At 42.6% G+C, this 25,844-nt stretch overlaps 1 protein-coding gene and 1 long non-coding RNA gene across 4 annotated transcripts; one reads left to right on the top strand and one right to left on the bottom strand.

Moving 5' to 3' along the window:
* Nucleotides 1-35: 35 nt before the first annotated feature.
* On the bottom strand, nucleotides 36-25,844 carry gsna (gelsolin a). 3 transcript variants are annotated; one of them, XM_021317314.2, is made up of 17 exons: nucleotides 25,629-25,844; nucleotides 17,415-17,611; nucleotides 15,546-15,700; nucleotides 15,291-15,452; nucleotides 15,002-15,151; nucleotides 14,835-14,924; nucleotides 12,151-12,283; nucleotides 11,750-12,054; nucleotides 10,504-10,637; nucleotides 10,198-10,288; nucleotides 9,968-9,994; nucleotides 6,645-6,815; nucleotides 5,930-6,107; nucleotides 2,676-2,797; nucleotides 2,456-2,533; nucleotides 2,311-2,371; nucleotides 36-728 (listed from the first exon to the last, which is right to left on the bottom strand). In XM_021317314.2, exons 2-17 carry the CDS (start codon nucleotides 17,608-17,610, stop codon nucleotides 559-561), a joined length of 2,223 nt encoding a protein of 740 aa, XP_021172989.2. In that variant the 5' UTR covers nucleotide 17,611; nucleotides 25,629-25,844; the 3' UTR covers nucleotides 36-558. The 3 variants fall into 3 exon arrangements, with proteins under 3 accessions (XP_021172989.2, XP_012719627.2, XP_012719629.2); XM_012864173.3 differs by having other exon boundaries at nucleotides 17,415-17,615; XM_012864175.3 differs by lacking the exon at nucleotides 9,968-9,994 and having other exon boundaries at nucleotides 17,415-17,615; nucleotides 25,629-25,843.
* Nucleotides 6,012-10,053, top strand: LOC118563911. The gene is made up of 2 exons (XR_004931522.1): nucleotides 6,012-6,128; nucleotides 9,581-10,053. It is a non-coding gene; the product is annotated as an uncharacterized LOC118563911 (long non-coding RNA).

Below are 25,844 nucleotides of genomic sequence, written 5' to 3' on the forward strand. Positions count from 1 at the left end.
CTGCCGGGGAATGAAAGAAGACAGAGAACCCGTCGCACGTTGAATTTGGTTTATTTGAAACGGAAGCAGCTGGTTTCTAAAGAGGCGCCGAGTGTTCGACGGCGAAGGAAGATTTCTGGGAACAGGAGTTCGCTTCTTAAAAATAAATACAGAAAAGTTCAAGGTACAAACAACAAATCAGCAAAACGGCTCCTTCACCTGAAACTGCGTTTAAAAACGATAAACTAAAGGAAAGGTTTTTAAGGCATTGCTTGTTTTCTTTCTGAGCTGTGGATTCAATATAAAATTAGAACAATCCCCGACAAAAGTTGCTATATTTGAAACACGTTTAGTGCAAAACAAAATCTCTACCTATCTGTGAAAGTCTTGTTTCTAACGGTTCTAAGATAAATGAGAAGGCACTAGTGTAGGACGTGGCAGAAAAACGTAGAGGTTATTAAAAAAAAAAAACTCTGCCTTGTGTGCTGGCAGCTAAAAAAACAGCAAGTCTTGGCATTCGTAGCGTAATGCTTGCAGGGGAAAAAGGCAGACAAAGGGACGTGATGATGGGGTGAGCGCTCACAGAGCCAGTTCTGCCATGGCCCGCTCCAGGGGGTCGCTGGTCCAGTAGTCGTGGTCCCAGCCCAGGAACCAGCCGGTGAAGGTGGGCGGCTCGAAGCCCTGCTTGATTTTGACGATAGGAGTCCGGGGGTCTCTGTTGGCCGGGTCGGTCTCGATGTAGCGCACGGCTGAGGAAGAAGAGCAGAGGCGCCTTGAGCCTGATTGTTCAGCGGGAGGAAAACGATGCACTGCTTTCACAGCTTCTCACCAATTACAAGTCTGGAAAGTGTGGCTTGGATTCATATTCAGCATCCTTTACTCCAAAACCCCTAAATAAATCATCCAGAAGTCACCTAAATTAGTAAAAGGACCGAGAACCTTCAGAGAACAAACAGCACCATGAAGCTCCTTGGAAGCTGTGGAGGCGTTAAAAGCAGGGGGATTTATCCCAAGCTTTTAATACCTCAGCCCCCAAACAAGCCGGACTGTTCACCCTGAGGACCAGCGGTGTTTGAAATCCAGAAAAGATTGAAACCCCGGTTTAAGGTCGGATCAGGAATCCGTAATTAGCAGGGTTCTGTGTTCTGAGCGTTATAAACTTAAAAGTTCTTAACGAACCAAATCCACTTCATAGCAAGGAATGTGAAGGGATGAGGTCTGCAGATTAGTAACAGCAAAGTTTGTTTTTGTGTCTGTTTTTTTTTTTTTTTTAAATAACATCAACCTGCCAAGAGGGAAACTAGCCGAACGCTACAATCTGACACATTTCCACATAAATGTTAATCCATGTGTACTGTCCTGATGATGAAACCATTTTGTTTTTTAAAAAAAAAAAAAACACCCTGAAAACACGGTGGTGGCAGCATCATGCTGTGGGGGCGGTTTTTGGTGAGCAGAAGCTGCTCGGACTTGATGGGAAGAAGGACGACGGTAAATACAGAACAATCCTGGAAGAGACATGAGACCGAGGTGGAGGTTCACCTTCAAAATGAACAACGAGCCCAAACGTACAGCCAGAGCTACGCTGCAATGGTTTAGATCATGTGTCAAACTCAAGGCCCGGTTTGGCCCGTCAAGGAAATTTATCCGGGCCGAAAGAGCCAAAAAAAAAAAAGACATAACATGTATTAAAGTAGAGGCATATATCCTTTTAAATTGTATAAAGTGGCTAAAACTGTGCCTCCTGTAGCAAATGTTTATTATTTCTTTACTGTAGTAACAGCATCCTGCCACTAGGTGTCAGTTTTTCCACAACACATTAAAACAACCAGAAATGTCCAAAGAGAGAAAAAAAAATATGCAGAATGATGAGAGTTTAAAGTGTAACTCATCCAATATCAACTTATTTGCAGATAAACTGGGCCTCAGGGTGCTACTTTTATGTTACTGTGCAGTTTTTTATACTTCTGTGTGAACTAAAATGAAATTATAAAATCAAAAGTGTCATCCAAACACATGCAACCAGCCCTTTTAATTCATGATGCCAAAGTGGCCCAATATAGAAATGAGTTTGACACCCCTGGTTTAGATCTAGATCTTTGGCCTAGTCAAAGTTCATTTCAGAAATGGGAAAAAGATTCTTGGCTGTAATTGAAGCTAAAAGGTGGTTCTGCAGTGTTGACCCAGGAGCGCTGACTACAAAGAAACAGATTTTTTTTATTACAGAAAAGCCACATATCCCTTTCCTTCCACTTACGTCACGCACTGCTTTGTTTTTAAAATCCCAATCAAATGTGTGAAGACTTTTGCACAGCAGTGTATTCGTCTTACCGGACGCCATGGCTTCGGTTTTCTCCTCCTCCTGGGCTTCGTTCCCAATCCAGACAAACACCTGAGGGGAAACAGCCTCTGTTCACCTTCCGTCACTGATAATCATCATCACCCGCAGCAGTGGAGGAAATTTGTTGCCGTTTACCTGCTCCCAGGTGTCCAGGATCATGACATCATCAGTGGCGAGGTCATCTTGGGTCATCTCCCCGGGAACCTCCTCGATCTGTGAGGAGGAAGAAAGGTTGCATCGTACGGTGAACTGCCGGCTTTCCTTTGGACAGGCGACAGAATCCTGACAGCAGCACTAGTTCTTGGGTTATGTACGGACATTTTTTTTTTTCTCCTACTTGTTTGGAGATACTCACAATGAAGTTGCCGGTCTTATTGGAGCAGGCGAAGAGTCGCGGCGGGTGAGCGTCCATCTTGTCCTTGAGTCTGGTGGAGGTGCGGTATTCTGCCTTCCCGCCCAGAGCGGCCCAGAACTGGTCTGGATAAAATAACAAGCTTCAGGTTATCCTTTGTCTCAACAAGTCAAACACAGATGAGTATCCTGTATAAAACATTTTAGGAACTATTTGTTTTACATGAAATCTTCCATCTATCCTTCATCTATACCCACTAATCTGTGGCCGGTCGGCGCCTAGCTACAGCGGTCATTGGGCGAGAGGCGGGGTCCACCTGTTTTTAGCTTTTGATGTTGTGTGTGTATGTTTTGTTTGTTTTTAACTTGCTTTTTTTTTTAGCCATTTCTTGTTTTAATGTACAGCACTTGGGTCACCAATGTCGTTTTTAAAATGTGCTTTAGAAATAAAGCTGATTGATTGATTGACTGATTGATTGATTGTAGGGGTAAGCCGGAGTACCCAAAGAAAACCCATGCATGCACAGGGAGAACATGCTAACTCCACGCAGAAAGACCCCAGGATGGGATTTAAACCCGACACCTTCTTGCTGCAGGGCCCTGACATGATGTCATGTGTACTGTAATTATTGGCTTTTTTTGCCAACAGGACGGCATTTAATATTCACCTACTGAACATTTCAGAGAGGAGCATACAGAGAGAAGGATCTTGCAGATCCTCCGGAGTCCTGGGCTCCTCCGTGATGTTCTCTTTTCCCCTCAGCTTTGGACTTTTAGAAATCACAGGACTTCTGAAGGACTTTACAAAGGTCTAAAGGTCCAGGGACTGAGACGGCCATGGAAGAAGGCGCGTTCTGTGTCTGGTGAGTTAAATTGGTTGTCACGATCCTGTTAAAAGACCCGATATTGACTCGTTTTAGGTTGTGGGAGAGAACCAGGCCCACAGAGTCACAGATCGTCCACCGTCCATGCTCCACTTTTCCAAAAAAAACCTCCTTTGTGCCAACCTGCTGTGTCTGTTGCTGAAAAGCTGCAGGTAAAAGTCCCTCCTTCTGGGGGGTAGGACAGAAGATGCTTTTCCATGATACGCCTCCCGAACAACAACTTGGTGGGTAGAAAACGTCTAATGGCTGCTATGGGGTCCTGATAACCGTGCATGGTGGAAAGATAAAGTTGATCCGGGTCCTGCCTTGTAGACCACAGTTCTAATTGATTTTTACACTTTTTAATTTAATTTAATTAATCTGACTGTTTTTCCATTTTGAAAACAGATGAAGAGAAATACACCTCTGTGTCATATCGATACCTTGATAGAACAGAAGTCAGGGAACACTAATTAAAAGCTAAAATGTACACATAAAAGTCACTAAATGCTTCAGTTTACATTAAGAGCTTTTCTCACACTAAAAGTAAAAAAATATATATATAAAGTTCCATTTCATTTCATCAATAATGGGGAAAATCCAACATTAAGACTGTTTATATCAAGTTACCGTGGGGACCAATTATTGTTACCCCTAATGACTTTTACTTCACTTTTTGAGTTGATCAGAACGTCTAGGAACTTTTAATCGGTAAACTATGGCTTCCTGTTTCCCAGGGGATTAAATAAGATGTGACACAAAGACCCAAGATTCTTAGTCACTTCTTCAAAATGGGAAAGATAACACATCCCATTGAAGTAAGGAAGAACCGTGTTGAGCTAGAAGAAAATAGCTCCTGGCCTAAAGTCGCCCAGCGGCTAGAAAGTTTAAAACGACTGGAAGTGAGACAAACAAGGCCGGACGTGGAGGAGGTTTGTCTTTTCACCACGAACGCAGAGGAGCGCCTGCGTCTCGGAACTGCAGAGGTACGCGGTAACAACCGATGGTTTGGCCCACAAACAGACCTGCTGCTGGTACTTTAACTCGTGCTGTGTGGTTCGGCCCGATGAGGCGAAGACTGAGCTTTTCAGAATAATAATAATAAAAAAAAACTCCCTGGGTGATTCTGGTGTCCAGCAAAGGGCGAATATGTGAAGAACCACGTCGTGCCCACTGAAGCACGGTGGAGGACTTGTGGTGCTGTGGGCCCGGGAAACTCGTTAGAGTGCCTGGCATCAGGATCTCTGAGTACATTTGCTAAAATTAAAGGTTCATTTAAGCGAAGATGAAGGTATTTTATGTCTTTTGCCACAAATGGGTACCAGAAGTGGTGCTAAGTGTGGAGGACGCCGTTTATACAGGACTGTCTCAGAAAATTTGAATATTGTGATAAAGTTCTTTATTTTCTGTAACGCAATTAAAAAACATGAAATGTCATACATTCTGGATTCATTACAAATCAACTGAAATATCGCAAGCCTTTTATTGTTTTAATTTCGCTGATTATGGCTTACAGCTTAAGAAACCCAAATATCCTATCTCAAAATATTAGAATATCATGAAAAGTATACTAGTAGGCTATTCAACTAATCACTTGAATCGTCTAATTAACTGGAAACACTGCAGGGTTTCCTGAGCCTTGAAAAACACTCAGCTTGGTTCAGTAAACTAAATCACAAGTATGGTAGTGGTTAAGAGACGACATCAGATTCTCACAGTAACTGGTGTACTGACCATGGCATGATTGGCCTGCCAATTCCCCTGACCTGAACCCCATAGAGAATTTGTGGAGTATTGTGAAGAAGAAGCTGAAAGACACCAGAGCCAACAATGCAAATGAGCTAAAGGCCGCTATTGAAGCATCCTGGGCATCCATAACACCTCAGCAATGCCACAGGCTGATTGCCTCCATGCCACGCCGCATTGATGCAGTAATCTGTGCAAAACGATTCCCAACCAAGTACTGAGTGCATTAATGGACATTTTCAAATGTTTGATTTTGTTTTGCTGTTATAATTTTATTTTTTTTACTTGGTCTGAGGAAATATTCTAATATTTTGAGATAGGATTTTTGAGGTTTCTTCAGCTGTACGCCATAATCAGCGATATTAAAACAATAAAAGGCTTGCGATATTTCAGTTGATTTGTAATGAATCCAGAATGTATGACATTTCATGTTTTTTAATTGCATTACAGAAAATAAAAAACTTTATTACAATATTCTAATTTCCTGAGACAGTCCTGTATGTTATGTGTGACCACGGCCGCCCTCCTGTCCATGCAGCACTGCGACACTCGTTGTTTTTCCTGCTTGGACCCTGCCCACCCCCACCCCCACCATCAGGTTGCCACTGCAGGGTCTGGCAGGCATCAGGAAACAACGCAGCTTCCTCACCGGTTTCCCCTCCCTCTGAGAGCTCAGAGGAGGCCGACACGCCCAGGATGTCGCACAGCTGCTGGGCGCCCTGCTTCTCCGTGTCGCTGGCGCCGCCTCCCACCCAGAGGCTGGTGCCGTCGGGGGTCACCAGCACAAAAGCATCATTGGAGTTCAGGTTCGCCGCCACTGCGTCAAGCTGCAGGATAACAGAGACACGGTAGGTCAATGTGCAAATCCGGTGCGAGGACAACTTTGGAGCTTTTATTTTTTCTTTCTTTCTTTCCGCTGAACAACATAAAAAGTCTTTGTCGTTTTTTACAGCAGCGCATAAAGATTATAGAGGACAGAAGAGCCCCGTGCTTCCCAGTATATGGCCTAAAACAACATGCTATCAATCCGTAGTCAAACAAGAGCAAATGGTGTTCGGGGACTATTTTCAGCTGCGGATTAATACAGATCTAGAAGATTTATCCCGCCAGCAGGACGGCCCCTCAAAATAAACTACAGTTTGTCTGTTAATAACACAACAGACCTCTTAGCGCTACATTGTGCTTCACTAATCTGCTCTGAGGCACAGAGGAATAAGTTCTGCTCTGGCTAAGCGCACAACACTTGTTAAGGTTGCCGTCGGCGTCTGTCCTTTTCATGGGATAAATTTACCCAAACGCGGATTTAAAAAAATAAAAAAAAAAAACTCAGCCCGTTGTGATGAGACCGGCGTCTGGACTCTTACCTCCACAGCTCTGGTGTGCCCCGCAGAGTTGGAGCGCACCTGGAAGAGGCGGGTCTCCGCCGGAGCGGACTGACCTCCGTCCCTGGACGTTCCTCCCCTGTAGACCACCATGGGCTGGCCTCCGAACAGGCTCATGAGGTGGGCCGGCTCCTTGCCCTGGACCACCCTCACCTGCCGCACAAACACCAGCGTTAGCCTCTGGAGCCATTTCTGGCAGCCGGTCACCTCGTGCAGCTTCGGTGCCGCGAGTTATTCAAATCACACATGCTCTACGGGGTCTAGTGAGACATCGGTGCATTTCGATACATTTGAATAGCCTGAAAAAGTGAAAAGACTGAGATACCTCATGCATGTATTAATAAATTATTGTCATAGCCTACACGATCATGGGAAGACATGACAGTTGTTCAGCTGGCAGTCAATGACACCTTCCACAACAGGGAAAAGCATTGCTAGGCTGCTGGCTGATCCCAGGATAAAAGGATTGTCGAGGAAAGTTTAGTGGAAGGAAACTGCGCGCTAGAAAAAGGTGCGTAAGCAAGCTTACACACCTTGTGTTGCCAATGACACTCCTTCACAAGGCTAAGCTGCAAAGGTTATTGTTAAAGAAGCCGGCTGTTAGCAGAGTGTTGTATGCAAACATATTCATGGAAAGTTTAGTGGAAGGAAAACAGTAGCAGAAAAACCTTCTGACTGAACAGTAAAAGGTAGACACCCTTTACCAGAAGGGTAAACCACAAAAGGTCGTTGCTGTTGCTGTTGTATCTGAGCGTTTTAAGAAGAAGAAGAAAAACACAAATTAATAAAAGGAAGAAAGTGTGGTAGAAGATGTAGCACTAGCAAGAGGGATTAATAACCAACCTTCATTGTGAAGGAAAGCCCTTTCTAGAGACTAGGGCAGATTCCCATTGACAAGGGGGCGTCTGCGGCTGGAATCAGACGTTTGGCAGCGATCGCACGCAGACACGGGCAACAACTGTTCCATTTTTTTAAATAATCTCCACCATGGTGGTACTGTGCTTGGTTGTGATGCAACAGCAGCAAACCGGCATTAACGACGGCAACCTGACCAACGGTTGGACAATCCGTGGATTGTATTGTGAAAAACACTTTTTCCTTCCACTCAACTTCCTGTTAATGTGCTTGTATTATGTAAAGAGCCAGCTTCTTAACGACTGACAAGAGTCAAGCCAGCAACCTTCCCTGTCAATCTGCAAGCCATGACAGAGATATTAACATTTCCTTTTTTTTAATTGCTCTTAGTTAAAATTCAATTTGTTTTGAAAAACTGAAATTTACTTTTTAGGTATACTTTTGTGTGTGTGTGTGTGTGTGTGTGTGTAATGAAGCCATGTAGCTTATGCTAAAATTAAATTCACTTTTCCGTGATACTCCTACTTTATAGAATTTCACCTCCCGTGACAGAGCTCTGCTGCAGTCCCCATTAGCAACACCAGATGGCAGCACAGAGTCGAGCATCATGGAGAGAGAAGCTGCTAAACTTGCAGTCAGGACTTTAAAGTCATGTCTAACATCCTGTTGTTGGCCTTTTTTTCCTCCTTCTGAGCATCTATCGCCGTGAGGCGCAGCAGTCAGTCGCACACTGATGCTAATCCTCAACACGCATGAGCGGATCGAGGAAAGATAAATATTTACAGATGAGCGTGGATCAGATCGGAAGGGAAAAAAGAGCCGACGTGTGACGTGAAGTTTAACCGACACGTTCGCTTCTGTTCTGCGGTTTGATCAAACATCCGACACATGCTTAGAGGCTCGTAGCAGCTGCCGACGCAAGTTTCCCGCCTCTTTCTCAACGCCAACATTTTGTCAGGAGCAGGTAGGAGTTTAACGCACACCGGGACCCATTCCTAAACCTTCTCACACATATTTGATATTTTTGCCATGATCACACTGATGTCGCATCTAATTCTTATCCAGCTTCCTTTAAAAAAGCAGAAACAAGTAGGATTTACAATCGAGGTTAAAATGAAAGCACGCCCTCTTCATTCGCAGTTCCTAAACCTCAAGTGCCCAAAAAACAGAAGAACTCAAGAAGAACTCAAAGACTGGTCCTCCATGCCGATAAGACAACTCTCTCTTCCATAACAGACAACGACAGGCACACCAACAGAGTTTGTTGAGACTTGAGAGTACCTTTGCATAGAAACTGACATGAAGCGTTCATTTAAGTCGTGTATTGAACATCTTGTAGGGCTGGACGATATGGACAAAACTTGTCCATAACAAAACGATATATTTATTAATTTCGGTCGATATAAACTAAATAAAAGCCTCAGAAACATTGCCAAGAATGCCCACAACCGATGCCCTGTACAAACTTAGGACAATTATTTTGCCATGTTTATAAAACTTTTCCAATAAAACAAGAAATATTTGCTTTAAAATAGAAAACATGTAAAATTACATCAAACCCAGAACGGCATTCAGTGACAAATGCTGTAATCATAGACTGTAATGTATACTGAAATGTCGAAAATGTCAGTTCACCTTTATTGAATTAAAGTCAGAATTCTAAAAAATCTGACTTTAATCTCAGAATTTTGAAAAAAAGTCAGAATTCTGACTTTTATCTGAGAATTCTGAGCATAAAGTCAGAATTGAATAGACTTTTTTTTTTTAATTGGCCCTAATCCTCTTCCGTAAACTATGGTCTGATCTGGTGGTGAATTTATCGCTCTGTCCACTCCTGCAAATACTGCAAACCCATATTTCTACTATAATAATAATCCCTCTCGCTGTAGCATGACGGACCTCTTATTGACCGAGAGATTGAAATAATTGCAAAAGCTGAAAGAGGGTGTACTTTTTTTTTTCTCCAACACGACAATATGTGCACAAACATACATTTTGATGTAGGATTTGCATCTAAAAAGACTAAATCAATACCCAGTCAACTTTTTTCTTTTTTTTTTTAGGTTGGCTTTGAGCGTCACCAGAGACGAGAGGAGCAGATTTGGAGATGCGGACGTGACTGCAGCCCGTGTTTCTGCCGGGATGGATGGCTTTCTTGCTGCAGCAGGGACACAACGTAAACTCAAAGGTTGTCCATGCGAAGTGACCACAACAAAGGAAATAAACACAAGTAAGGTAATCCTAATGCTTCAACATCAGCCAAGTTGACAGTTTGGAGCCAGGACTGATGGGAGCATCTCATCAGCTTCCACCCTGGGATGTCCCGTTTGTGTTAGACTCAGCCAGTTTCCCTGACTGCTCACATATTTTTGTCTGCGGCTCTAAGAAACATAGCATTGCAGTCACTTTGCATGGAGTGAAGAGTAGCAGGGGAAGGAGGGGGGAAATACCTGAGTGGTTATAGGAGCACCAACAACCTGAGGAGGAAGGCGGGGCAGAAACCAAGGAGCAAAGAAGCAGCAGAAGGGAAAAAAAACACATGGGAGAGGAAGTGAAGGTCAGACGGGAGGTGGCTGCGCTGAGTAAGCCAGGAGAGCAGATATTAACAAAATGGATGGGAATATGGATGAAAGACTGTGTGGATGTAAGGCCTCTGAAAACAGAGAGTACCAGGTTGTACCTGCACAGGACCTCCACCGAGCTCATCGTCCAGCTGAGAGGCGAGGATGGCACAGGCGCCGATTTCATCCTGACTGGAGTCCGTTCCCTGCCTGACACACAAAACCTCCTGAATGGGATGCTTCCAAACATCCAGTCAACGCAAACATCATCTTAGAGGATTCTTTTCTGGATTCATTCAATGTAAAGCTTAGTAGAAAGAAAATCTTTCTTTATCTATATCTATACGTTTCTATCTGGTAGAAACGCATAGAGGTATGTGCTTTAAACGTATCTCTGTGGGTGAATATTCTGCTTCTCTTCTCACCACATGTAGATGATGTGTCCCTGACGTCCTCCATGGCTGTAGTTATACAGGATGATGTAGCTGTCTCCTCCGTAGAACTGTCCATACGTGGACGGATCCACTGGGACCTTATCGGACGCCTCGATGCGCCAGATCTGCCGTGGGTAGCAACAAACTGAATCAGGAACTTACTGCACCTGCAATGACTTCTTTACACCTAAAATAAGCTGCTCAGCTCTAGTATGCATGGTAGAAAAACTAACTTTCAACACTACCGATTTTAGTTGAGGCTGTTTTCAGGTGCAGCTATTATTGTACTACTTTTAAATAAGCTTTTAGTTGCAATCTTCAAACACATTCTGACTGTACTTTGACAGCCTGTCTGCATCTTTCATTCTTTCAGACAGCTGACAAACTTTCAGCGCTGTATTCTCACAGCTATTTTCTCTACGAAGTCTTCCTGTTGTACTTACATTAGCCACAAGTACCTATTTTTATTATTGCTGTGTTTTAAATACATTGGAGATATAATGAAGTACTTGAACCACTAGGTATTGTTTCTGTAGGATGTGCACAATGACCCATTAGGGCAGGGGTGTCAAACTCATTTCTTCATTAATTTTACTTTGGCATTCATGAGGTCATTAAAAGGGCCGGTTGGTGGTGTATAGATGATACTTTTGATTTCATAATTTCATTCCAGTTCACACAAAAATGTAAGAAAATTCACAATAACATAAAGTAACACCCTTAGGCCCGGTTTATACAGTTTCTATTCAAAAAAGTTGATATTTGGGTGAGTTACACTTTAAACTCTAATCATTCTGCGTCACTTATTCTCTTTTTGGACATTTCTGGGTTGTTTTTAATGTGTTTTGGGAAAGCTGACCTCTAGTGGCAGGATGCTGTTACTACACAGTTAAAAAAAATCAACATTTGCTACAGGAGGGACAGTTTTAGCCACTTTATACACTTTAAAAGGATATATGCCTCTACTTTATGACATGAAAAGCCTTTTTTGGCTTATGAGGACTGGATAAATTGCCTTGATGGGCCGGTTTCGGCCCGTGGGCCTTGAGTTTGACACATGTGCATTAGGGCCTATAAAAGTTGTTCTAGGCTCCCAGCCCAGAGAGTTTTTTTCAACAGAGTTAGCAGGGATAACTGAGAACTCCTGCCTTTTCACGTTTTCCTTAAAACACCGAAGGACAAAGAAACATGAGAGATCTCCATCCTAGTGAGCTCCTCCACCAGTCCCCCCCCTCACCTGTTTCTCTCCGTTGCCGTCATCCACCATGCCGTGCTGGGCCGCCATGGCAGAGGACTCGTGCAGGCTGGCGGCGTCGAAAGCCACCTTCTCGATCTTGGCGATGCTGTTGGCGATGTAGGCCACGCCCAGGCCCTCTGTCTGGTCTTTGTCGCGCCAGTTTTTGAAGAACTGCTTGAAGAGCGGCGTCTCGCCCGTCTCCGGCAGGATCTGGACCTGCGTGTGCTTGGGGTAGTCCATCTTCTTGATGAACTCGTCGGCCGCCTTCATCGCCGCCTTCCGCTCATCCATGTTGGCGTCTTTGCCTGGACAAGTAAAGACGAACGTAGAAAAAAAAAACATCATTCAATTATTTTCCCAGCTAGGAGAAGTGTGTCCTCTGGCTTGAGTTTTAAGCTGACCTTTCCAGACGAAGATCTTGCCGTCTGAGCCGTGGTCCAGGATGAAGCAGTCGCTGGACTCCAGGGCGCTCTGAGCAAACGGGTTCTCCGCCGCCACCAGGGCAACGGTCATGCCGCCGCTAGCATTGGACACCTGCAGCAGACGAAGCAGGAAGAGTTATCTCCCAGTTACAGCCAGCGGATGCAGAGCCAGCTGCAACATAAAAAAAACGTCGACCAGATCGTGGACGGATCTGTCCAGGGAATGAACAGAAGCTCCACGTTAAGCCTGATGGAGGAGAAGGTTAGAAGAGGGAGGGGAAGTTGGGCTTGGAGTTTTCAGCCATAAAATCCGGACTATCTCCTGAATTATTTTTATTTCTAAATAGTTGTTTTATTTGTAAACCAAAACAAAATTATGCTTGTGTAGTCATTTTTCTTCTTATTTAAAAAAAAAGCAACTTAAGGTTGGTTTATGCTTGATGCACATGTGTTCCACGCAGAAATGAGATGTGCAAAGAAAACGTCGGCAGCATTTATGCGCCGTGCGGCTTCTCCTCCGAAGTAGCGCTATTCTCCTGGACACTAGGGGGCAGCGTTGTGCTCCCACGCCAAGCGTAAGATTCCCAACTACACGTAGAGACAGAAAACAGTTGTTTCCAATGTTTCAAAGCCTCTTAGTTTCTTCCAAGAGTGACAGGTAATGTTGATCATAAAGATGTCTACATTTACGAGCCGCCTCCATAAGGAATGCTAGCTCGTGTTTTTCCATATATAGCCAAATGTATTGACTCGCCTAAAAAAGTTTGGAAGTCTGTTTATTGGATTTTCAAGAAGAATTTGTGAGGTCAGACGTTTATTGCTTGCTAGTTCCACTCTAATTCATCTCAAAGGTGATGTTCTGGGGTGAGATCTGGACACTGTGCCGTAAAGATCTTCCAGGCCAAACTAAGTCACCCGGGTCTTTGTGGACCTTGCTGTGTGCACTGAGGAACAGCAGGGGACGATCTCCAAACTGTTACCAGAAAGTTAGACGCGCCAAATTGTCCAAAATGTTTTTGGTGTGCTGAAGCAATAGGAGTCTCTTTTTGCTGGAACTAAGGAGATGAGTCCCAAGTCCTGAAAATAAGAGTCACAACACATTTCTCTGTGCACCAAACCTCCCACTGGAGGCGATGCTGTCAGGGCATTTCCATTCTCTGGGCTGCTGCCCAAACCAGACGCAACCACTGGACTGTCAGATAGAGCAATGATTCGTCACTCCAGAGAACATGCCTGCTCCTTATGTTGCACTCGGTGACGTAAATCTTGAATACAGACACTCTGCCATGAAAGCCCGTTTCACAAAGTTCTCTCTGCCCAGTTTGCTAAGCTAATCTGAAAGCTACCTGAAACTCCGTAGTTATTGGCTACCTCTGCACACCATGTGCTTCAGCATCTGCTGACCCTGCTCTTTGATTTTAATTGACCTAACCCAGGGGTCAGCAACCTTTACAACCCGTAGAGACCTTTTTGCCCTCGGTCCAGCAGAAACTAATTATGATTACACATCACTTTGAAACAATAGCTTGTTTTTATAGTATACTATAGGACATTTGTTTAATTTTTTAAATAAAACATCAACAGTATATTTATATTGAGGTTTAATGCATTTTCTTTAATTGGATAATTGATTTTTTCAGCAAATGGCATCAAAATGATGAAAAAGCAAGTTGTTTGCAACCTATTGACAAAAAGATATTTCATTTATCTCTAATAAAATATTCTACACACCAGTAGTTTCTTTCTATCTGGAAATGTTATGCATATATTGCAGAACTAAATGCATCCTAAAGCTAGCAATTTTAAATTACCGTTACATTTAGAAACATTGACCAATTTCTCACCCCCCCCCCCCCCCCCCCCCTGCATTTTTTTTTTTTTTGTAACAAGGCACATGCGGCTCTGGAGCCACAGGTTGCAGATCTCTGACCTAACCTGTTGAAGGTAAGTTGCTCTCATTTGCAGCAGTTTTCACTTGGTTGTAATATCACTAACTGGACTCATTGCACAGGTGACTTCCTGTCACGGTAAATGTGAATGAAACACCTGGATTTTATGATTTGGATAGGTGAGAAAATCATTTTGGCAGCAGAGTGCAGGATGTGTTTCCAACCGTGGACAAACTCCAAAACAACGTTTGTGTTTTATAACATTTTCACACAGAAAAGGGAGACGTCTTACAATTGTAAAACTTTCAGACAACTTTCAGATTGTTTATTTTTCTCACCTGGTCGATGACACACAAAAAAATGTATGAGCCTTTATAATGTTACCAATAAAATTAAATAATGAATGGCTGGAAACTGTCAAGAACTTAGTAAAAGGAAGTCAGTGCTTGATTTCATCTTGTTGTGTTTGTTCCAGTGTTTTTTGTCTCTCATTAAAAATCATTGCTAAAGTTGATGAAATCTGAAATAATATCTTAATATGTTCCCCCCCCCCCCCCCCCCATTTTAAAAATATTGATAATTTTACAGTTAACAGTTTAAAAACTATGTTGTCTATTACTAAGACGCCGCCTCTGAAGCGCTGAAGCCAGAATCACAACTGGGGCTAAAAGTCACAAAACATAATTTCTATGCTTGCATAAACTCTTACTTCTCTCCCTCCCACATCACCATATCTCTAAATATGTTTCAGTCTGCCCCCATTCCCGCTCTGACCTTGTACAGTTTGGCTCTCTTCCTGTTTGAAGCATCAGCTTTGATGTCATCAGAGGCGCCAGGCGGCAGATCTGGTTTGGGACCTAAAACCTGCGGGCAGAGGCAGGAGTCTCAATAAAAGTCTCACTCTGCTAGTTATCTGGCCTTAGCGGCTTTAGCGGTCTGACCTCCGTCATCTTCTCTCTCTCCGCTCCCTCGTCGCAGACGTACACCCGGGCCCTCCCGCTGCGCTCGTTGTCACGGATGCCCTTGGCCACCTGGGTAGCCTTGAGCTTCTCGAAGCGGTTGCTCTGAGAGCCGCACCACTGATAAATCTCCTGTGGATTGGAAGGGGGGGGGAGTGGAGACATCAGTAGACTAGCTAATTAAATTAACAGCAGCAGCCTATTTTCTTTGCTTCAGCTGACGTGGGAAACATCGTTCCCTGCGTCTAATAATATTCTGCGTCCGGCTCACGTCTCCCAGGTCCAGGATGAAGCAGTCTCCCTGGTTGAAGCTGTCCCAGCTAACCGGCACCTCAGAGGCCCGGACGACGCGCCGGCCTTTGATTTGGAGCACCCGCTGCACCGACACCTCATTGGTGACGACGTGCTTGAACCCAGAAGCCACGCCTCCTTTCTGGAACACACAGCTCACATTTCAGCACAAAGACCAGGCTTGCGAGCGGAAAATCAACGTTTTTTTTCTCCCTGCAGCGTCAGACGTCCTTACCATGTATTTGATTCCAGACTTGAAGTAGCCCAGGAAGGTTTTGGACTCGTGCCCCTGCACCTCGCGGTACTGGATCGGTTTCCCACCGAGGAAGTCGTCCATTTGGACGGTGAAGATGGCCGCCGAGCCGCTCTCATCCTGGCTGCAGAAATCCCCTGCAGCAGGAGAAACAAGACCGTCTCCATATAAATATTGTTCTCTTTGCTCTATTTAAAAATATAATATTGTTGGTGTACAGAGACCACACACTGTTTCCATTTTCAACCAAAAAAAAAGAGAAAAACTGCTATATTTTCATTTTAAATAGAAAATAACTCTTACAACCACAGAGACTGAGAAGACCCCCCCCCCCCTCTCCCCCGGCTAATGTAGGGTTTGTCAAGGGAGGATTTGTCCACAGATAACCTCATTTAAATATTTAAAAAAATGCAGTTAAATTCAAATAATCAAATTCGACCTAAGCAAGCGTCAAATCAAACATTTTAATCCAAAACTGAAAGGTTATCACTGCACGTCCCTGAGTGTTTGTTCCTATTAAATATCTGTATAACTTTATTCAAACTAAAGTGCTATTTGCAAAACGTGATACCGAAAATTTACTTATTTTTCCAAAGAGAAAATACAATTTGAATAAAAATTGCTTACGTGGTTGACAAGCTTTGAGAACCAGGTGCCGTGGTTATTAGCATGAATCGGCCTGGAGGTGTTTCCTGAACATTCTAACATTGCTGCTTTAAAAACAAGCTTCTGCCCCCTGAGTATCATTGTTACCACGTGTTTCTGCACGGATTTGGTGTATTCTGCAGTATTTAGTTGGTAAATCACATATTTCTGACCCAGAAAACCTGATAATATTGCGGTTGTGAAACATAGAGCAATCAAATCTTCCTTTCCACTGTTTTTTAAAGTACATACAAAACTCTTTTTCTTAGATAAAGTGTTTTAAGTCACATCCTGTAAAATCAGGATTCATTTTCTTACACAATATCATCTGTAACTGCATTTTTCTTCAACAAGTACATGTTGAATGCATGTCAAGCAGCTTGTTAGCGACAAAGAAAAGGGACAAAATACCTAGAACCAAACTGATGGTTCAGATCAATGAAGCTGGTACACAGCGTGGCTCAGTCTGACTAAAACAGTGAAAATCTATAAAAACCCAACAGCAAGTTCCAATCATCAGTGATATTTCCTGTATTCACTTCAAACAGTTAAACCATTCAGATAATACAGTAAAATCATGTTTAAACTAACATTTATTATGCAAATACAATGTACTAAATTCATTAATGAACAATCCTGCTTCTTAAATCCTCAAGCCAATCAATTTTTAGTGCTTTTAACAGACAGTCTGTATCTTGGCTCATCCGCATTAAAATGGAGAACTGGAAGTTTTTTAATATTTTATGATATAAAGCTGCTTTTATTGCAGTAGAGGATCCTACTGTGTCACAAATTCATGGTAATAAAAAGTAGAGCTGCAAAAAAAAAAGACGCTTCCACTTTATCCTCACATGATGCTTTGCACAAACTGGACAGAGACTTCCCTACGGAACCATCATGTGCAGAAACTGTTAGATCTTTTTAAGACGAAAGGGCGAATGCCTTTCAGTCCGGACCGGTTTCAGGAATTTCAGAGAACCATGTAAAGCGGCAACGGTTTACTGAGAATCCTGGAGGAACACAGTTCCAGAGCCGCCATCTGCTTTGCAAGTTAAACAGGATCGTGGCTGCAATGCAAATCTGAAAACTATCTATGTTTTGAACCTAAAAAGATTTTTTTCTTCTTAATCAAATCAAAGAGGAAATGCAGATATGAGTTGTTTTTCTTTCATGAGACAGAGATAATGTGGGTGTCAGCGGACTCACCCAGCCAGAAGTGGAGGTCGTACTGCAGGTTCCCGGAGCGCTGTTTGATGGTGTTGAGGATGAGGTAGGCGTCCCCGGTGTAAAAACCCCCATACAGGTTCTCGGGAACAGGCACCAAGTCAAAGTTCTCCACCCTCCACACCTGGAGCCCCGGGTTCTGACCGGCCCGCTCGAACTCTGGGTGGTGCGCTGCCATCCTGTCTGCAGGAAAACCACAGCGTTTAGAGGCTGCAGCTTAAAAGCGACGGCACTGAGACGGAGACGCCCTGCCGATGAGCAACTTCCTCCTTAACGCTCTGCTGTTTGTCATGGTTACCCAGATAAAGGATACGTTTCTGGTTAGTTATTAATAAGCGAGAGAATAAATCATCAGCGTGAGCAGCGAAAGGGAAATCCTGTTAGCTGTGTCTGATCATCTGGCCGTGTCTGCAGACAGTAAAACTGCGTAAAGTTGCAGTAGGAAGAGAAATTTGAAACTATTTATGCAAAACTTGGTACATTTTCTGGCTGCTCACCAGTTAGGACTTCATTTTGACTGAAATGTGACTAAAAAAGGAAATGCATTGTGCTCTAAAACAGGGGCCAGGACACGTTTCTGTTGCTGCCTCAGATGTATTCACACCCACTGAACCTTTCACTTTTTGGCACTTTGCAACCACAAACCTCGATGCATTTTATAGGGATTTAATGTGGTGGACCACGTTGTGGTGTGCATTTGTAATCAGCCCACTTAATTCACTACTTTGTAGAACCGACCTAGCCTTTAGTTATGTCTCTGACAGCCTTACATGTCCAGCTAAGCATCTGTGGAGCTCGCTTTTTTAAGACTTGCTATAGATTCTTAATTGTCTATGTATTTATCTTTCCATAAAGGCCAAATTTGTGACTCTGTCTTGTCAACAGATTCTTCCACCTGAGCTGTGGACCTCTGCAGCTCTTCCAGAGGTACCATGGACCTCTTGGCTGCGTTTCTCTGAGTGAGTTGAATTTGGTGGACGGCCATGTTTTGGCAGGTTTGCAGGCGTACTCTGCACACCTTCAGGCCTTTTATATCTTTTATTAAAATGAATGTCTCCACGACATTGTTTTTTTTTTTTAATAATATACAGATGGGATGATTATCAGAAACGTAAAAGCGCACAAAAACGCAGATGATGTATTGTTTTTGGTATATTTAAATTTTTAAATCGTTTGCTATCCATTGTTAATATGTTTTGTTTGTTTTGCTAATGTTTCTTTTTTGTTTAAAGTGAGACTTGTGTAACATCTGTTATCATTGTGTCATTTTTACTGGAGGAAGAAAAAGCAATGTCAGCTTCGAGAAAAAAAAATCATCAGCACATATCGGGGATCGGTTAGACTGATGTCAAAATAATCGTTATAGGCCTTAAAAAACTGCATCGGTCAATCTCTAATATCAGCCAATCAGAATCCTTTAAAACAACCATGTGGTCCCTGCTTATTGGGAGGGTGTAAAACAGCTCCTTCTCCTTTGTACCTCAACATGTTGGAGCAGTCCTGCCATGCACACACACAAAAAAATGTGTTTTCTCAAATTTTCACTTTGATCAAAGTTTTCAGGAATAATTGTTTTTAGTGAAATAAAAGTGTTCATGAGGATGAAAGGCCAAATCGCATTAAAATGCATTTCCCCAGATATCAGGCTACGTGCAGCCAAGGCCTCAGATGACGGATTGGGCAGAGCTCCGTGAAATGTCCAAAGTTTGCTATTTTACTATCCGACCCGGCTTTAAACTTCTCCACAGCGTTCTCTCTGAGCTGTTTGTTGTGCTCCATGGTCGTCATGATGTTGTTTGTTAGCTAATGTTCTCTGAGAAACTTTGGAGGTCAGAAATAGAACAGCTGCATTTCTGCTGAGATTAAATTACACATAGATGGAATCTATTTACTAATTAGGTGACTTCTGAAGGCAATTGATGGCACTGGATGTTATTTGGGGGGTTTTCAGATGGAAAGGGGGCTGAAAACAAAGAAAAGCATATTTGTTTAGACTGTCTAAAAAAAAAAGACCTATTCTCTTATCATGTCACAATTATGCATGACTATCACTACTATTAGTAAAATACATTGAAATTTGATGTTCAAATCAGTTTGAAAATACCTTATTAATCCCAAAGGGGAAATTAAATATTCTGCAATAGTTAAATAAGCTTGTATAGTAACAGAATGTAAGTAGTTATTTTAAAGGGGATAAACATATTTCCAAAGCACTGTAAACGAGAAAATATTGCATGAGCTTTTCAGACAAACACAACATATATATTAACATCTGTGCACACAAATAGCAAACATTTTATCCATATCCCCTGTAAAGTGGCGCCACATGGAGAGTTTTTAAAAAGGTCTCTGCTGAACAGGGATACATTCTGCTGTGTGACTTAGAGGGAGTTAAACATCTATTTTAGCTTTAATTACATATCTGGGAACCGTTGTTAATTAGCAACTAAAAGAACATAAATATTCAGCTGGCATTCGTTTCAGATGTTTAATATCCGTCGTTTACATTCGGGGAATACAGTTTGTTTTGGATGAGATGTATATCTGCTGTAGTTCTGTTTGATGCGTTTTATTACTGATCTCTATTTGAATGTAGCCTCAGCCAGCAGCAGAGTTTGGTAAAACGTGCAAAAATACTTCAAAGCAGATTCCAACCCACCCTGATTTTACAGACAACAGCTTTTTTTCCCCCCACTAGTTTGAACGGTAAACACAACACATACTGAACGCAATCAATCCGAAGTGAAGCTTTGCTGCCAACCTGGACTTGAGAACTTTAACATCGGCCCCGTTGCTGCTTCTAATCTGGTTAAAAAGATGGTCACCAAAACAATTTGAAGTTTCACGGGAAAGAAGCTGTTTGAAAATGGTGATTTGGTTTTTCCACAGGAATGCTGCTTGAACCCACTTGCCTTCCCAAATGCACGGCCGGCCATTCTTCGAGGCAGCAGTCTGCCCACAGACATGTCAGGAATCTGATCCTCACCCGGGAAGAGGGAAGTGGCTCCAAATCCAGGGAACCAGAGTGGGCTTCCCTTTTTTTCCCCCTCATTTGTCCTCTTCCTCTTACATAACTGTGACGCTTAAGAAGCTTAAGAAGCTTAACCCACATCCTTTTTTTTTAAAACAATCAAACTGTTCTATTTTGTAACTTTTTGTATATTAAAACAAACGGATAGCTTTCTGGTCGACAAAACGAGGAAGTTAAACGAGATAACCTGGCTTCAATTCAATTTTATTTAATTAGCAATAATTCATGAAACATGTCATCTCAAGGCACTTTCCAAAGTCAAATTCAATCAGATTATACAGATTGGTCAAATAAAAAAAAGTCCTATCTAACTTTAATGAGTTAGTCCTTGACCTTTTTGATAAAGACCCTTAATCTAGAGGCCAAAACATGAGCATGAAGGAGTCATAGGAAGCTGTGAAACATCTAAACATCCCAAGGGATCAGCAGCCAAGGTTTTTCCTCCAATAATCTGCTTGAATTAATGGTAGCAGCATTTCCTTTCTGGATACCGATATTCAAGTTGAGCTGTTGAGAACCTAGTTTAAGCAATTGACTCGGTGTTGATACGTTTTGAGATAAACTGGTCGAAAGTCCGGTTTTAGCCTGTTTGCAACAGACTATTGTTCTATTCCAGGTAGACATCATGAAAAACGCGCTGCATATTTTCCTTCTTTTTTTCTAATCATGAAGACATGAAGTAAAAATGAACGATATAGGCCTAGTCTTTATCTATAAGTTTTAATAGTTTTCACATAAACAACGTTTTCAGCAGCAGTTTTGTTGCTGGTGCAACATCCAGTTCAATGGGTGAACTAATGAAGAATCAAATTTGACATGTTTCCATAAAATGTTTAAAGGCTGGGAAGACCAGAGAAAACCATAGAGAGGTGAGGAAGTCAGCGCTGCTCTGGAGAAGAGGATGAAGCGCTGAGAGGTTCTGCAAGGTGAGTCATGAAGCGTAAACCGAACGGGTCATATGATTATCGGCCAGCGCCTCTCTGGCTGGAAAAACACCACGATGCGTCAGCCTCACTCCTCTGCAGAGTCCCCTCGCCCACAGGCCCACCTCTCCATGCTGACAAACACAGCCTTGCCACCCCAGACTCGCATATTTCGTCCCCTCCCCCACTGTTTTTTTTTTTTATACCAGCCTCTCCCTCTGTTGTGACTGCCTTCCCTCGAGGCCTGAGTGGAAAATCAAAATGTGGAGAAACAGTGGATCCATCTGATAGGAAGCCTTGTGGTTTAACCCAAGACTTTGTTATATGTGGAATCTGGATTTTGAGGCCTTAAAAGCATGTCTGCCCTGAGTTTCCATCCCCCACCACGATAAAAATAAGAGCCCTCCTTGAGCAAAGAGAGAGGGGGGGGGGGTCCTCTTATGACTCATTTTCTCCTTGCATGCCACTTTCAGCCACTTGTGGTTCCTTGCAAGCCTGATTTGGATGCATCAGATAAAAATCTGCTAACACGTTTTAACAGCCACGCTGCTTCCCTAACATCTGTTTACACAATGAACAGAACGGCTGTTTATGACTTTGCAGACGGCCTTCCTGTTGTACGGTTGGCTGTAAAGGATACGAGGGTTATCTCAGGTTAGTTCAGCAACAACTAAAAACACTTCTGAGAACCAGCAACCAGCAGTGTACTTTGGAACCGCTTCTCTTTACCGAGCAAATTAAATCAGGCATAAGAAAATTACACTAGCAGCTACAAAGTTTGCTTTTCTCCCCCACCACAAGGCAGCCATGGGTAGTGAGGGGTGTGGCTTTTTTCATATCGTAAGTAGGATAATATTCTGACTATAAACTGAAGTTTGTGGCAAAAAATGTTGCAACTCTCCCCGAAAAACATGCATCTGCAAACTTTCTCAACAGATGCTACATAGTTTTTCAAATGTACCACTCTACACGCAACTATTTCATTACTGTTGCTCAAAATAATGTTTTCAAATACAAATAAGATTTGTATAAACTGTTTCTAAACTATAACTAAATAAAAGGGATAGTTTACTTTTTTGAAGTGAGGTTTTTTTTTTGTTGTTAAAAAGTTATGAGCTAAAGCTTAATGTGTATCATTACACTGGCGATCAAGAGGATTATCTTTCTTTGTTTTTATGAAAACGGAACTTCCCCTTGTTAAATTATGAACTAACTGTGATTTAACACATTGTTTGGTTCAGTTTCACCAGAAAGCCCAGTATGATCTACACCAGACCCGTAAACTCAACGAATCATATAAACAGAACCTGTCTGACAACAGGAAGTAGGCTACAAGAGCTCAGAAAGCAAAAATAAAAGCATACGCCGAGCCAAAGAAAATCAAGAACAAATGGAAAACAAATCTACTCAGGATGGTAACACAGTAGAGCCACCATACACAAATGGAGAGCATAGCAGTGCTGAACCTTCCCATGAAGGCTGGCCTACACCGAGATAACTCCAGAACCACACTAGCTGTGTTTCCATCTAATTCTCATGCCAATATTGAGCAAACTTGTAAAATATTGCAAAAAAGAAAATGCGCATGAGACATGTTTCCATCTACAGCGTAATGTCGTCATATGTTGACGACAAACAGGAAGTAGCTGTTGCTAACTAGCATGGACCACAGATCAGTAATGGAGCAGGGCTTTAATAGAGGTGCTGATTTTTATTTATTTTTTTCACGGATGAGAAATGCTCACGTCTGTTACTTCCAGACCGGTTTTGGAGCGTTACTGGAATATCCAGGAAGACGCCGGCAGCAGAAACGTTACGTCAGAATTGATTCGACAAATGTGCTTCCATCTCCACTTTTCGAAAAACTCAACAACCACCTCAAGCGAGCGTAAAAACCTTTTTTTTTTGCAAAATTTTATGAGTTAATTTGAATTTTGCCGTTTCCACCAACCTTTTCTAATGCGATATTTCAAAATGCGCATTGAAAAAGTTTGATGGAAACTGACTCATCCAGGAGGTCCGAAAAGAGCCAACATCTAAAGAGCTGCACACCTCACTTAATTCAGTCAGGGCTCTACTTCTCTAATGTTTTCTGTTGTGAACCTTTTTGAGGAAGGAAAAAATGTAATGTATCATAAATCCTTTTTTTTGTTTAGAGGCATTAAAGCTGTCATTTACCTAGAATCCCTTTTAAAATGTATAACATACATATGAGTTCATTTATAACACAACAATGGTTTCTAACAACTAGAACATTTCAACATTGGCACACTTTTCTAACTATATACTATTAACAACAATATAAATGTCTTTTAGCCCGACTCGTACCTACAGTCAACTTTTAACTAGCTATGAACCTCATATGGCAAATATTACATTAGGTTTTGTACTTTTTTAGGAGTTTATTACCAGTATTCATCATACTACTGACTGCAGGTACAGACCAAACAGCAGGGGGTGCTGTTGTCACATTTAGAGTGATTTAGAAGGCCGGTATTTCAGGCGCGGCTCACTAATTGAGATTCACCATTAACATGACCAAAACCCCTACAGACCAAAAGGAGAAAACGACCAAAACAAGCTGTCAGGGGCTCTGATTATCCTTCCAACCTCATCTCTCACACTTTCTGCTGATTAGCACTGCTAGGTCCGTGGGTGGGTCACTGAGGTCGCTCATCAGGAAGTTTTTAGCTTAAACTGTGTTTTAGTTTACATATGATAAGGCACACTTCCACTTGTTGCCAAATTAGGGCCTCTGGACTCAACAGCTGAAAGGAAATGTCCTCCATGTCTACACTCTGAGACACACCCCAGACTCCAACCCTCCAGCAAACCGGCTTCGTTCGCAGCTGCTTGGGACACATAAACACCACTTAGTTCAAAAACGTCTCTGACATCTCCCACATTCAGAAAAGTCTTTCGACATGCACCTCTTAGTCATCTAGTCTGCAGCTCATGCTCTGACAGACTTGTGGTAAACACTTTTAGGATGTTGAGGTAAAACTTCCTCAAAACAAGTTTGACTGTCTCTATAGAAACCAAATTAGCCGATTATCTCAGCTAAAGTTAGGGGGCACTGCTGCAGAGGCTCCAAAAGCAGGTTGCTATCAGCCAGAATGGCTTCCCCTAGTTAACTAAATAACTTTTCAGGTTGAACCAATGAACTAACAATGTCAAAAAAAAATTTAAAATTGTCATCTACTGAGCATTTCAGGCTTTAATCCAAGGGATATTCACCATTCATCAACCTGTGGTCACCTTGAGCCTTTTTGTTGTTGTCTTGTTAGGTAAAAATTGTGTTCCGAATTACAAAGTTTACATCACTAAGCATTACTAGTTAACTTTAAGGGCAAAATTTATGTTGCTAATAAACTAGTAACAATTCTGAGCAGCGGCAGATCCAGATAGGGATTAGAAAGTAAAAATTTTAGGTGCATTAATCAACTAATTTTTATTTTTAGCCAAACCATTTGACTGGTAGTTCAGACTGCCAGCCAACCAGTCAAATATTGATCCTTGCAACTACTGGTTACCTTATAAGGCTACAATTTGTGTTGCCATCCATCAGCGAAACTTCTCATATCTTACTAGTTACCACGTAAACATTGTTGCCACCCTTGTTAACCAGTGTGCACAGTTAGTTGGACATGCACAATCTGAATGCAAAAATAGCTTTAACTAGTGAGCATTTTAGATTAAGTTTAGGTTTATTAGTTAACAAAACTTTTTGAGCCATACCGTTTCACTAATATAGATTTCAAGCCCATTAGGTAACCATGAAAATAAAAACTAGTCAACTTTTAAGTTAATGTGCGACTAACTTGTTTGATAAAGATGCTCATAGTTGGTAGAGTACCTGGACTTGGTGCAGTGTAAGGAGAGAACCAGAAGATGACGCGTAAGAATATTAAATAAATACAGAATTGCTTGCCATATATTTTACTCCCATCACGTAAAACTGAACTCCCTGCGTGTGAGTGTCTAACCACAGAAATAAAACTGCAGTTTCAGCCACTGGCTCTCCATACGTGGCGACTTCTACGTCGCACAAAGCGACTTTCAGGTTTTTTTCTCCACAGCAAAAAAAAAGTCCACTCGGACAAAGGAGACACATTAATCCGTGCGCAGCGTATTTATGACGCGCCGTTATTCCAACCGGGGCCACTAAACCCTGTGATTCTGCGCTCCAGGCCGCACTTTCATGTGAAATGGTTAAGAGACGGTTCCTAACGCAGAGCTTACCTGAACGTGGAGGCTGGGGGACGGTACGGACGGATGGATGTACGGGTGTTGGTGTGAGCGAGCCCAGGCGAGCGCTTCCGAGCTGCAGCGGGAGCAGAGAGGCGTCGAGTCGGCGTGGCAGAGAGCGCAGAGCCGCTGCTTGGATGGGACACTCCCCAGACAGACCCCTCCCTTACTGCCCTCTGCTGCTCTGCTGCAGCGTGCAAACACCTACGG

Source organism: Fundulus heteroclitus, chromosome 8 (genome assembly GCF_011125445.2).
Source record: "Fundulus heteroclitus isolate FHET01 chromosome 8, MU-UCD_Fhet_4.1, whole genome shotgun sequence".
In the NCBI taxonomy this organism is placed as follows: domain Eukaryota; kingdom Metazoa; phylum Chordata; class Actinopteri; order Cyprinodontiformes; family Fundulidae; genus Fundulus; species Fundulus heteroclitus.

Excerpts from the sequence above, each read along its gene's own strand:
- gsna (XM_021317314.2), bottom strand. The coding sequence starts at position 17,610 with ATGGCAGCGCACCACCCAGAGTTCGAGCGGGCCGGTCAGAACCCGGGG. Across the intron at positions 15,152-15,290 it reads TCATCCTGGACCTGGGAGAC|GAGATTTATCAGTGGTGCGG; the intron begins GTGAGCCGGACG and ends TCCAATCCACAG. Across the intron at positions 14,925-15,001 it reads AGAGAGAGAAGATGACGGAG|GTTTTAGGTCCCAAACCAGA; the intron begins GTCAGACCGCTA and ends CTCTGCCCGCAG.